Source organism: Mus pahari, chromosome 2 (genome assembly GCF_900095145.1).
Source record: "Mus pahari chromosome 2, PAHARI_EIJ_v1.1, whole genome shotgun sequence".
Classification (NCBI taxonomy): Eukaryota; Metazoa; Chordata; class Mammalia; order Rodentia; family Muridae; genus Mus; species Mus pahari.
In genome coordinates, this window is record NC_034591.1 from 129,395,137 (window position 1) to 129,409,139 (window position 14,003).

The 14,003-nt window shown below is 49.7% G+C and overlaps 1 protein-coding gene across 1 annotated transcript in view; it reads left to right on the plus strand.

Moving 5' to 3' along the window:
* The window catches only part of Irak2 (interleukin 1 receptor associated kinase 2), a 58,432-nt gene that overhangs the window by 5,885 nt on the left and 38,544 nt on the right, over positions 1–14,003 (plus strand). The window contains exon 2 of the mRNA XM_021190871.2: positions 4,471–4,653. Within this exon, the coding sequence (XP_021046530.1) occupies positions 4,471–4,653 (183 nt within the window). The remainder of the gene's footprint in view (positions 1–4,470; positions 4,654–14,003) is intronic.

The window sequence follows — 14,003 nt, forward strand, 5'->3', positions numbered from 1 at the left end:
TCTCTCTCTCTCTCTCTCTCTCTCTCTCTCTCTCACACACACACACACACTCACACACACACACACACACACACCCCTCATCCTCCCTGGCCTCCTTTGGGCTCCTGCTCTTTGCCTGTGAGTCACCCTCAGGTGGCTGCAGTTTTCCCAGTCCAGAGGCTGCCCTGAGCCCAAGGCTGGCCCCTCCCTGTGCTGTTGCCAGCTGGTCTCAGGACTCCGGTTTTACATGCTCCAAAGGAGGGAGAAGGCGGATGATCGTCCCTCCTGTCCAAAGTCTTGGCTGCTGAGCTGGTCTAGAGGAGGTGATCTTGTGCTGTAGTCCTGGCAGAGACTGTGTGGGAGTGTGGAAAGATCTGAAGCGATTTTAAAAGCCCACAGCCACAGCTATGAATCTTCCTTTGGGTCAGCAGGGAGACTTCTGCCTTTGTTTCTCTGTGGCCATAGCCGTGCTCATTTGCTCCTGGGGCAAAGACTTGTCGCATTTGTCTGAGCCTGTGTAAACTGGGGTTCTTAAGTTTCATCTACCTGGGAGTGTGCACAGGGACCCCTGCAGGAGCCCCTTAGCTGGACCACTCTCTTCCTTGCTCACCAGTGCACTCCAGCCTTTGTACACTTCCTAGCTGTGTGACTTCAGGCAAGTGACTGTGTGTCTCTGAGCCATTCATCTGTAAGAGGCTGAAGGAACACAGTGGTTTCCCTTGCCATACTGGAAAGAGTTTGGCCAGTGAGGAGAGGGGCCGAGGACCCTTAGGAGGGTCATTCTGGGAGGGTGGGCTGCTCCTGTTCTGGAGGACTATAAGGATGGGTAGACTTTCCCCACGATTCTGGAATCAGCATGAAGCAATGGTTTCTCCGTGGACGTAACACATGGCCAAACGCTCAAGTCTCCCAGTGTAGAGAGTCCGTGTAGCCCATGTAGCTACCCATGAGGTCCAAAAGGAAACTGAGGCTCTGGGAGAGCTGACAGACCTTTGCTAAATGCACAGCAAGGAAGTACCTGGGAGGATTTGAACCAGGGCTGCCCACATGCTGTGTCTGTCAGCTCTCAGGCACTGTGGCAGCCCTCAGGCATCCATCACCTTAGCAAGGGAAAAGCACAGCTGGAGAGATTTTGGCTTGTAGTCTCTTGATTCTGCGTTGCGTCTGTGGCAGTGTCTCATGGCAAAGCCTCTTTACGGAAGGCGCCGGACTCCCATGTCCACTGAGGGAGCATCTCTGAGTACTCGGAAGACTCCCTGGGTCTCATCTCTTTTGTTTGTTTTCGAGACAGGGTTTCTCTGTGTAGCCCTGGCTGTCCTGGAACTCACTCTGTAGACCAGGCTGGCTTCGAACTCAGAAATCCACCTGCCTCTGCATCCCGAGGGCTGGGATTAAAGGCGTGCGCCACGACGCCCGGCTGGGTCTCATCTCTTAAAGCTCCCACCCCTCCAGGCACCAAGCTGGGACTACACCGTTAGCACAGGGCCTTTTGTGGGACACCAGTTCTGAAGAGTAGCGTTCACACACGTGGACACTCTGGAAGATTGACTGCCTGGATGCAGTCAGTGGTTTCCTTGAGTCTGCTAGGTAGGACTTTGATTTTTCTCTTCCATAATGGACCAGATCAATAAGAGCTATGCTCTCGCCGGGGCCCTTGGCAGTGACTGAGTCGTCTCTCCCTCCATCTCTGCTTGTCCCACCCCTGGGTGCAGTGCTAACGGATCAGTACCCTAAGAGACAATCGGCTTCAGCAAACTAAACTATTTCTTTTCAGAGTTCACTTCCTGTTTCTCCTGGGAGGAAACTGAAATTGACAGAGGCTCAAAGCTCTGGCTAGTTCTCTGGCGGAGCCCCACTAACGCCAGTGTCCTCACTGAGCTAGCTTGGTATGACGTCACATGTTCCCCTTTGCCCCTTGTGAACAGTTGGAAGGGGACCCTGGGCCTGCTTAAGTCACTTCCTGCTGGCTAGGAATCTGATGTGGAGTTTCCAGTGACTAAAACCATAACTCTGGAACTTTCCATTCCTACAGGCCGCTTCTCTGGCAGCTTTCTCTGTGGGAGAATGTTGTGGCCCTTCCTCATTTATCCAGAGGGGACTGACAGTGCATGGACCATTGTGTTTGTTGGGGCTCCGAGTGTCTTCTATAGCTCTTCCGCAGTTCTACAGAGTTCTGAGCTTTATGTCTGGCCTCCCTGGTCCCGGCTCCGTCCACCCAAGCTCATATTCCAAACAGAAAAAAGTTTGTGGAGTTCTGGGTTCGGCTGTTTTGTCTAGAGCTCATCCTGGTCTTGTGTTTAATGCTTAGTGGCATTTTTCCTTTGGTGGTGCTGGGACTCGAACCCAGAGCCTCATGAGTGGGAGGCAAGCACTACACCAACCAAGTTTACTCGTAGTCCCTCGGCCACTTGACTTTGTGTGCCACATAAGTTCCTGTTCTCTGGTTTTTGAATTATTGGTACCAAAGCTTGATATTTTTTTTTAATTCCTCATTTTTGTTCAGTTTTGTTTGGCTATACTGGGGATGGGGTCGAGGGTCTCCTGCACAAGCCAACTGGTGTTTGGTCCTCATGCTACCCCGAAGTCTAATCATTCTCTCTCTCTCTCTCTCTCTCTCTCTCTCTCTCTCTCTCTCTCTCTCTCATGTCAATAAATTCAGTGGCAAAGCTGGGTGTGGTGTCTCATACCTTTAATTCTAGAACTTGGGAGGTAGAGGAAGGCAGATTCCTGAGAGGTCAAGGCCAGCTTGTTCTACATAGTGAGACCCTATCTCAAAAAAGAAAAAAAAATCAGTGGGATCCTATATAACAATTACAAAGGCCACTTAAGGGCTGGCAGTGTTGCTCAGTGGTTGGTTTAGTGTGCATGAGGCCCTGGTTTTGAGCTCTAGTTCTGCAAAACACAACAATCCATTCAATCAGACTGACAAATTCTTTATGGGCTCGGAAGGGCCTAACTGAAGTTCTGTAGGATGAGTCTCTGGGTTCAGTACCCAGCACCACGTCAATAAAAACAATAATAAAATTAATGTTTTGATAATTTTGGGGGGTTTTTCAAGACATGGTTTCTCTGTATAGCCCTGGCCGTCCTGGAACTCACTCTGTAGACCAGGCTGGCCTCGAACTCAGAAATCTGCCTGCCTCTGCCTCCCAAGAGCTGGGATTAAAGGCATGCTCCACCACTGCCCAGCTTGATAAAAAATTTAAGACAGGGTCTTACTAGGTAGTCCAAGTTGGCCTGGAACTCACTATGTAGACCAGGCTGGCCTCAAACTCACCAAAGGCCTCTTGCCTCTTCCCCCAGAGTGCTAATATTAAAGTCATTCATCATCAAGCCTGGCAAATAGTAATTTAATAGGCAACTAAAAAGTAGCCATTTGGCCGGGCATGGTGGCACAAGCCTTTAATCCCAGCATTTGGGAGGCAGAGGCAGGTGGATTTCTGAGTTCGAGGCCAGCATGGTCTACAAAGTGAGTTCCAGGACAGCCAGGGCTACACAGAGAAACCCTGTCTTGAAAAAACAACCCCCCCCAAAAAGTAGCCATTTATGAGGAGATTGACTGGGAGAAGGCTTGAACTATAACACTAATAAATAGGAGAGGTCTTACCTATTGTCTGTCAAATTCCATCTTAAAGCCAGCACCTGTATGAAGGAAGAGAGGAAGCAGCCTAGTGGAGTTGGCCTGGGAGGGTGGGATAGAGTGTGTCTTTTCCATGAGAACAACCATCAAATATATACAAATGTGCATGCCTAGGGAAGCCACATGTGTTGGCTCACATCAGTAATGTTAGTGTGTAGGAGACAGGGGCAGGGGGATTGCTGCATTGGAGGCTGGTCTGGACTACACATCAAGACCTTGGATCAAAAAAACCAAATTAAAAAAAAAATAAAAGAAGGAAAGCATAATTTAGTATTAGTGCCAACACAGTCCCTTGCAGTTCTTCTCGGTGCTTCAGAGTTAGCACGGTGCCAACCCCATGGGCTGTCTCGGTTCCTGTGACAGTTCTACCATTTTTCATTCATCAGCCATAGACACACTAATTTTTCCCACCAGGGTTGAGACTTAGTGAGCCAAGGGCTCAGGGAACAACATCTGGGGACAGTTGTTGGGGTCCTGCAAGAACGGGGCGTCCCTAGGACTGAGAGCTTCCCTGAGTTGCTGCCCTCCTCTCCTGTGTACCCTCCCCTGCAGCCCTGAGCCAGGCAGTTGGTTTCCCCATTTGTGATGGAGACGGATGAGACTCCTCCGTGCCTGCAGGGGCTCCCATTCTAGATGGAGTAGGCACAGTTCTGCTCCCCACTGAGGCTTGTGCTGGGGAAGAGACCAGGCAAAGAAACTACTGACATTCAAGGCTCCCAAGCTCCTAAGCCCTCCATCCTGCTGGATTGCAGTAGCCACGTTGACATCTGGGGGGAGCAGTGACTTAGACGGGGACTCTCCCTTGGGGACAGTGCCTCCAGTTCTAAGCGGAATCCTCTCTTGCCTTCCAGCTTCCTACGTGATCACAGACCTGACCCAGCTGAGGAAGATCAAGTCCATGGAGAGGGTCCAGGGGGTGAGCATCACCCGGGAGCTGCTGTGGTGGTGGTCCATGCGGCAGGCCACGGTCCAGCAGCTGGTGGACCTCCTGTGTCATCTGGAACTCTACCGAGCTGCCCAGATTGTCCTGAGCTGTGAGTAACCATTCTGTCCCCAGGGGAGTCTCAGCAAGGGCTGTGTGTCTGTCTGAAGACATTATCGATCTCTTATCAGTACGGTGGGTGGAACTGACTAGGGCCAGGTGAGTTCTCTACCAGTGAGCTTCACCCCAATGCTAGGACCCTTCTTTTTTCCCAGGTTAAAATTCACACACCATGTTATTTATTTACCAGATATTTTCTGCAGGCTTACTATGTGTTATACTTGGCACTGGGTTTATCAGGAGAAACACTGACTAGACAGATCTAAAATCTTTAATTTGTAATTTAAAAAAAAAAAAAATTAGAGGCTAGGGAATAAGGGTACTTGTTGCCAAGTTTGACCTAAGTTTGATCTCTGGGACCCACATGGTGGAAAGAGAGATGCCCAAAAGTTGACCTCTGACCTCTGCACATGTGCTGCGGTAGTTGTGCCTCTCCGCACAAACACACGAATTAATTTTTAAAACTTAAAAAAATATTGGGAAGCCAATTAGGAGACTTACGGTAAGCAGCAGGAAGGAAGGGAGAATAACCAGACTGAGAGATAAAAGTGATGGGGTAGGGTAGGGAAGCCTCCAAGGACTTCGGTCCAGGACAGTCAGTCCGAAGAGAGCATCCTGGAAGGGTGGGAAGAAAACTGTGTAGGGGGCTGGGGACGTTGATCAAGGGAGAGCACCACCTCGCACCTGTAAGACCCTGGCTTCCAACTCCGGCTCTGCAGGAAAGAAAGAGTGTCCAAGGCTCTGGAAGACCCCATTCGCGCTTTGAAGTTGGCCTCTGTGGGGATGGGGATGGGGATGGCTGCCTGCTGTGCCCGCAGACCCAGGGCACAGGACTTGCCTGGATGACCCTGAAGCCTTCCTTCTTTTAGAGCAACAGTAGGATCAGAGAGCTCCAGCCTCAGTGCTGCAGCACGCATGGGCTAACAGGGCCACCGTGGGACGGCGTCCACTCATCAGCCGCTAGGTAACTCGATAGAATTTAACACGCGTGGAAACCTGTGGTTAACACACCACAGCATTCCCTTTGGGGTTTAAGTAGGAGGTGCCTGTTCCAGTAGGAGAGTCTCCAGCCGGGCTTGCTTCTGCATTCCCAGAAATTGTTCCATAAACCAATCCCCTACCTGGTGGCCATGACTTTTCCCCTAGCTTCTGTCTCTGTTCTGTTTGTATTTCCCTACCCAGTCTTCTTCCAGCTTCTTCTCTCAGTCTGGACAGGGTAGCCTGCTTGACTCGCAGCTCTTTAGAACTGGCTAGAATGGATCCTGTCCTGTCCTGAGATGTGCCAGGCCACTGTTCCTCATCCCTATTCCCCGAGGGCCGGTCAGAGAGGCCTTGGGCAAGATATGGCTGAGAGAGTCCAGGCCTGGCCCCTGGTACAGCCCTGGGAGAATTTCCTTTCAAGAGCTCAGACCCTACCTTTCATTGTCCTGCGACAGGACCAGCCTGGATACCAAGCAGAGCCCTCTCTGGGATTCTTGGAGCCTGGGTCTCCATGGTCACTGGAACCAGGAGGCATTTCATTTGATCACTGTGACCAGCCCCCAAGGATTGTGACCTCAATTTTGGTTTCTCTGTCTTCTTAGAAACCTGAAATGTGGCAGATGCTGAGAAATGATAAGGCTTAACTGGTGTAGTGGCAAATGTCTGCAGTCCAGCACTAGGCAGAGGTAGGAGGATCAGGAATTCAGGGCCAGCTTTGAGCACATGACGAGTTCAGAACTAGCTTGGGCTACGTGAGACCCTGCCTCAAAAAAAAAAAAAAAAAAGGTTTTGTATTTTAAAAGAACTAATTATAAACTCTTAGAGCTGCCAGCTCATATGTGGTCACAGTGTGGTTCCAGCTAGTCCACTTTGCAGAGGCAGATGGCTGGGCCAGGCAAGTCAATGGTGTCCCATCAGGCTGTGTGTTAACAGAGGAAGAGCCCCAGAGGTTCCTGGCCATACTCCCTGACCACCGACAGCAGAGATCGTTGACTAATCTAGGAAAAAAATCTCGTGGAGGTCAACAAAGACCGAAGCACCAGATTGAAAGAAACTCTCATGCCAGGCTCAGTGGTGCAACCCTGTTAATCCCAGTGCTCGGGAGGCAGAGGCAGGTGAACTCTGTAAACTCAGGGTCAAGCTGGGCCTGTTGCCAGCAACTGTGGGCTCCCTGGGCTGGCAGGAAGCGCGACCTCCTGGCTTTTGGTTGCTTAGAACCCATCGCAGACCAGACTGCCCTGTTTTGCATTTTATGCATCCCCCCCCCCTCCAGCCCCCAGTTCCCCAAACACATTTTTGTTTTGTTTAATCCTGCTGGACAGAACCAACTGAGGTGGATCCCCAACACCCTGGCAGGTCTTTGGGTGACTCTGGCTGCTCGCCCCTGCACCTCCGTCTTCTTCCTGCGACACACTTCCCTTTTCTCACCCCTGCTGGGTTTTTAATAGAGGAAAAAAAAGAAGTTGCCTGCCGGGTCTAGAGGTGATCACCCAGGGCCTGTGTTCAGGCGCTCAAGTGCCTGGGTTAAGGTGTGCCCCCTCCCTCTTCTAACCAAGCCTTTAACCTTAGTTTGCATTTACCTGCTTAATATTTACTTGGCCCTGCTGCAGTCAACCTGAAAAATTGACTTCTGCCCACCACTCTTTCTTTCCTTTTTTTTTTTTTTGATTCTGGAAATGGAACCTAGGACCTTGTCCATGCCAGCTAACTTCTACCACTAAACTACACTTAGCCCTCCTAACGTTCTTACGCCTGCATATGTGTGTGTGTGTGGGGGGGTGGGGTTGTATATATGTGTGTGTCACTCTTTGCCTATGTGTGTATTTGTGGGCATTTGTGGGGGTGGGGGGTGTGGTGTGATAGAGTTTTATTGTGTTGCCTGGCTGGCGTGCAACTCACTCTGTAGACCAGGCTGACCTTGAACTCAAAAGTTCCTCTGCCTCCCAAGTGCTGAGATGGAAGACATGCGCTTCTATGCCTGGCCCCTCCACATTTCTTTCTCTTGCTTATTTTTTTTTTTTTAAGAAAAGATTTATTTATTTTTATTTTATATGTGTGAGTGTTCTGCCTGCATTTATCTATGTGCACTACATGTGTGCTGTGCCCAAGTAGCTCAGAAGAGGGCATCGGATCCCCTGGAACTGGAGTTAGGGATGGTTGTGAGACACTGTGTGGGTGCTGAGAATCAAACCCTGGTCAGTACTCTTAACTGCTGAGCCACCCCACACCCCTAAACGCTTCTTAAAGATAGATCCGAAGGTAGCCGTATTCAACAGATGTCCTGCATGGGTGTTAACACTTGTCAAGGCAAGGATCTGGGCCCCTATCACCAAAACCAAAAGGTCCCAGCCACCCAGCAACTTCCACAGAGCTGAGTAGTGTCTCAGTAAACACACATTGCAGCTTTGTGACCATTACATACGAGCCAAGTTCAGGCTCACAGTAGCTGGACTCGCATGGCCTGGAAACTGATGTCTGGGGACATGGGTTTCTGTTCCTTCCTGTGGGTTTCTGTTCCTTCACTTTACCTCAGCTTTACTTGCCGAAGTCATCATTTAACCTGCTAGACATGGAATCCGACAAGAGTTAGAAGACATTAGTGCAGGTCACAGGACTGGGTTTCCCCAGCACAACCTTTGCCACACTTCCCGTCTGTACTTCATGCTCTCCCTGACAGACTCCTGGCTCTGTTCACACAGGGTGGGCTACAGGGACCTAGAGAGCCAGACTGGACAAGGTGAGGCAGGACGGTAGTGACGTCTAGGCTAGTCTGGGCTGTATAATGAGACCTTGTCTCAAATAATTAAACAAACTGAACTGGGAAGCGTTTCAGTGGTGAGCTCTCTTACTGAATAAACATGAAGACCGAAGTTCACAGCCTCTGAGTAAAATATGGGTGTGGCCATGGGCGCCTGTAAACTCAGGAGCCGGCTGGGTGGAGGCAGGCTGATTCCTGGGGCTTGCTGGCCTAGCCCAGAAAACTGTGACCTTCAGGTTCAGTGAGAGACTCTAAGGTGGAACTCAACCTGGGGCCCCAACCCCTTTGTGGGGGATCAAAGGATCAAAGGACACTTTCACAGGAGTCACCTAAGGCCATGAGAAACACATTTACAATTTATAACAGTAGCAAAATTACAGTTATAAAGTAGCAACAAAAATAATTTTATGCAGTGGTGGTACAAGCCTTTAATCCCAGCACTTGGGAGGCAAAGGCAGGAGGATTTCTGAGTTCGAGGCCAGCCTGGTCTACAGAGTGAGTTCCAGGACAACCAGTACTACACAGAGAAATCCTGTCTCAAAAAACCAAATAAATAAATAAATAAATAAATACATAAATAAATTTATGGTTGAGGTAGCTCTCAGTCACTTTCTTTAGGTGAGTTCACTGTCCGATGCCACCATCTGTGGCTCTCCCCTCTCCAGCTTCTGATGACCCAGTGGACCTCAACCAGAAAGAGGCTATCCGCACTCCCCTGCCCGCCAGTGTACCCACAATTCATTGCTAGGATGGAACAGGAAGCCACAGTCCAAGTCGCTGCTTGCCTCTAGCAGTCGGTGATTCCAGCAGGACCATTGCCTACTGCGATGGCGGCCCTCACCAGTCTATCTGCAGTCTCCGGTTCTCAGTACGACTTTGATGTTCAAACCTCTGGGCATCTGTTACACCTGGAACCTTGGCAGGGTAGTTTGGTAGTTGGTAGGGGCTGAGGGTTTGATTGCCTGGGTAAGCCTGGGTCTCATGGCGCTTCTGTCTAGTGGGGTGGATAGACAGTAATGATTGAACTCACATACACACAGCCGGTAGCAACACATGCACTCGAAGGAACATGCACTGGGTGGGGAGGCCGGCTAGGAGCGGGAGACGGGAAGGGCAGCTGAAGGGAGGGCCTGCTTGGTCATGTCTAGGCAGCGGGCACAACATATTCACAGAACCTGTGGTGGGCAGGAGGCACGTTTTTTTTTTTGGTTTTTCAAGACAGGGTTTCTCTGTATAGCTCTGGCTGTCCTGGAACTCACTTTGTAGACCAGGCTGGCCTTGAACTCAGAAATCCGCCTGCCTCTGCCTCCTGAGTGCTGGGATTAAAGGCGTGCACCACCACACCTGGGTTCCTTTTACTTTTATATTATTATTGTTGTTGTTGCTGTTGTTGTTGTTAGAACAAACCTGTGTTGCTCAGGCCTTGGACTATAACCTGCTGTTTCCTTTTACTTTTATATTATTATTATTTTAGCAAGGGTTTCTCTTTGTAGACCAGGCTGGCCTTGAACTCAGAAATCCGCCTGCCTCTGCCTCCTGAGTGCTGGGATTAAAGGCGTGCACCACCACACCTGGGTTCCTTTTACTTTTATATTATTATTGTTGTTGTTGCTGTTGTTGTTGTTAGAACAAACCTGTGTTGCTCAGGCCTTGGACTATAACCTGCTGTTTCCTTTTACTTTTTTTTTTTAGGTTTTTTGAGACAGGGTTTCTCTGTGTAGCCCTGGCTGTCCTGGAACTCACTTTGTAGACCAGGCTGGCCTTGAACTCAGAAATCCGCCTGCCTCTGCCTCCTGAGTGCTGGGATTAAAGGCGTGCACCACCACACCTGGGTTCCTTTTACTTTTATATTATTATTGTTGTTGTTGCTGTTGTTGTTGTTAGAACAAACCTGTGTTGCTCAGGCCTTGGACTATAACCTGCTGTTTCCTTTTACTTTTATATTATTATTATTTTATTGGTTTTTCAAGACAGTTTTTTTCTGTGTAACAGAGCCCTGGCTAGCCTGGAACTTGATATGTAGACCAGACTGGCCTGAACTCACAGAGATCTGCCTGCCTCTGCCTCCCTCCCGAGTGCCGGGATTAAAGCTCTGTGTGTGTGTGTGTGTGTGTGTGTGTGTGTGTTTATTGTTGTATTAGCAGTTTTTCTCGGTGCTGTAACAAAATCCCAACAAAAGCAGCTGGAGGAAGGAAGGAGGGATTTTTTGGCTCTGAGTTTGAGGCCTGGCCCTGGGACCTGGGATGCTGGTCACACTGCAGACATGAGAGCTAGTGTTTAACTCCTGTGTGTACAGTCTACAATCCCAACCCAAGGGACGGTGCTGCCCGAATGCTCATGTGACTTTGCACCTCAATTAACCTAAATCAGAAAACCCCTCACAGAGGCGCCCAGAGAAAGGTTTGCCTCTGTGGTGACTTTAAATTCTACCACGTTGACAAGACCAACTTATCAAATGTATCTTATGAAAATGCACTGGTCCCATGTAGCTGAGCGGTTCTGCCTGTCAACGGAGTAGGGGGAGACCCGTGGGGGTCTGAAGGGATGTAAGAGGTGACTAAGCCTTCCTCTCCAGTCAGCCGCTGCCATCTTCCTGTCAGGTTTTTATGGATCTCTTGTGGGTGTTGAGGTGGGACGCTCACACAGTAGGAAGCGCAGCGGCCGAGTTCTAACCCCGTCTGGAATTTTCTAGCTGAGCTTCGTTGTTTTCTGGACGACGTGCTTGTGCAACTCCAACTGTTCAGACTCTGGCTTTGGCGTGTGAGCCAGAGTCACTTCCTTCCTGGATCGGGGCTCTGTGGACAGGGGACTTTGGGTGGCTGTTGAGCAAAGTAGAGAAGTGTGGCCCCTCCCTCTCCATAGAGGCCAGGCTGCACGCGTGTAGGTGAGAGGGCTCCCATGCATAATCTGAGAGTTTCTGTCTTTGCTCTCTCTAATGTTTTCACAGCTTCAGGGAGCAATAAAATGTCAGTCAGGATCATTTCCCTGTGGCATTGGGGACCTGTCCTGGAAGCTGTCACTGTGTCAGGCTGAGACATCAGGGTCTATGAACCCAAAATAATGGGACTTAGCACCCAGTATGTCCCAGCAAGCACCTTTCCTCATGAGTTTAGTTACTCCCATTTTATAGATGTGGAAACTGAGACTGGCCCAAAGTCACGTACCTTGTAAGTGGCCAAGATACAAACCGAGGTCAGCTTGACCTTAATCTGTATTGGGGTAGGCTGTTAGGTTAAGTCTCAGTTTCCCCTTTGGGGAGTTGGGCATCTCTAGGTATGGTGGCACTCAAGAGGTGGAGGCAGGAGGATCAGAAGTAATTAGTCTTGGCTACTTTGAGGTCATCCTTGGGTACAAGAGACCCTGTCTCACACTTCAAAGGAACAAGTGTCTGAGCATGCTTCTGTTTACTCTGATTTTACAGCAGGAAGCTTAAAAAGGTGGCCACTTTTTTTTTTTTTTTTTAAGGTGCTGATGCTAGTGTGGGACAGGTCACCTGATTTCCTTCCCCGAACTGCTCTTTCTACAGTCGCTGTGGGTTTTGAGAGTGATGGGAGAGCACATTGGGGGGGGCATGTGCCGCACAATTAAACTGGGGCACAGTGGGTTCATCTGTCAGGCTGTGACTGTGAACCGTGCTGTGGTCACCAGGCTCCACTAAGTGAGAAGGCTCAGCCGTCCTCAGCGTTTTCATGAGTCAGTGCCAGCTGCGTCAGAGGTGTGACCTAACACCCCCCCCCCAAGATGAGCTGCAACATGCAAAAGGACAGCTCCCGTGTCCTTGACGTGGCGTCGCTGTGACAGGGGAGGCAATGGAAGAGACTCGTTGGCTTTTTGTTCCTGGTTAGCCAGGACCTTGACTTCAATGGCTTCAATCTAATCGCAAGGGAGACTGGACTAGAGAGGGGCAAGTGGGCCACAGCTCCAGGTGACATTGGTTCAAGGGGATTTTGGCAAGGTTCCGTCTAACCCTCCAAAGCCCCACACAGCCTCACTCCTGCCCAGTTTTCTGGCCTCACCTCTACCATCTCTCTGCCTCTTCCTTCAGCCCAGCCACTAGGGTCTATTCTTTGTTTGATGGAACTTATCAAAATGCCCCGGGACCTTTGCGCACGCTGTTCCCTGGAGCTCTGGTCTTTCCTGAACTTTCCTGTATTCTTCCAGAGGCCAGTCCCCATCACCTTTTGGGCCTCAGCCTCAAGGGAATCTCCTCACAGAAGCTTATGGGGTCCTCCCTTCGAGTTTCTTGTTTGTGTACGAGTTTGCATTCCCACTTTGTGAATTAGTTGATTCCCACCCCCATCCCCGAGTGCTGGAAATTGATTCAGCCATTTCTTTCAAGCAGAGACCCTGTCTCTGACGCTGCAAGCGAATGAATCACAGTGAGTCTTTGAAACTTGTGCAGGTACAGGCTCTCTGGGCATCTGGATATGAAGCAGTTAGGAGGTAGGCCATGCCTGTCTCTGTCTCTTTTACATTTTCTATTTAGAGTCAGTGGTTATGGTGCACACCTTTAATCCCAGCACTGGGGAAGGTAGAATTACCAGAATGTGTTCATAAAATGAGGACTTTGCTGGCAGTTCTGGGGTCCCTCCTGCCCCAGTGAACAGTGCTGGGATTTGCCACTGTGTTATACAGGCAGGTAGATCTCTAAGTTTGAGGCCAGCCTTTTCTCTACAGAGATAGTTCTGAACAGCCATGGCTACTTAGAGAAACCCTGTCTCAAAAAACAACATTTATTTTTATTTTACTTTATGTGTATGAGTGCTTTGCCTGTATGTATGTATGTATGTGTACCATGTGTGAGCAGTACCCACAGAGGCCAGAAGAGGGCGTCAGATTTACTGGAGCTGTGGTTACAGACAGTTGTGAGCTGAGAATTAAACCCAGGGCCTCTGGAAGAACAAGTGTCTTTTTTTTTTTTTTTAAAGATTTATTTATTATTATACATAAGTACACTGTAGCTGTCTTCAGATGTGCCAGAAGAGGGTGTCAGATCTCATTACGGGTGGTTGTGAGCCACCATGTGGTTGCTAGGATTTGAACTCAGGACCTCCGGAAGAGCAGTCGGTGCTCTTACCTGCTGAGCAACTCGCCAGCACCAGAACAAGTGTTCTTAACTGTTCACCCATCTCTCTAGCCTCTGCTTATGTCTCTTTTGAGTTTGGAGTTTTTACATGCTGTGTGTGTGTGTGTGTGTGTGTGTGTGTGTGTGTGTATACATATGTGATGTTAAACCACAAATGCACTGACTGGGCCTGGGGTTTAGTGGGAAAGTAAAAGCAAGGGCCTAGTGAAATGTTTGTCCCTGTTGTGGGTGCCTGGCTCCAGGGTTCTTTGGCTGCGTGCGGCTCACCACTTTCGATTGTTTAGAAGGGAGCCATTCCAGCTACAGATCAACTTAAGAAATGAAAACAAATACCGAAGTATTGCATTGTTGTTTGCCTTGAGTGGGTAAAGGGCAGGGTTTCCAGAGTGTGTTCATAGCATGAGGGCCTTGCTGTCAGCTCAGGAGTCCCCTCTGCCCCAGTAAGCAGTGCTGGGATTTGCCTCTGTGCTAAGTCCTCAGCAGCCCGGGGAGGAGTCCTACGCCTTCCCGCGGTCAG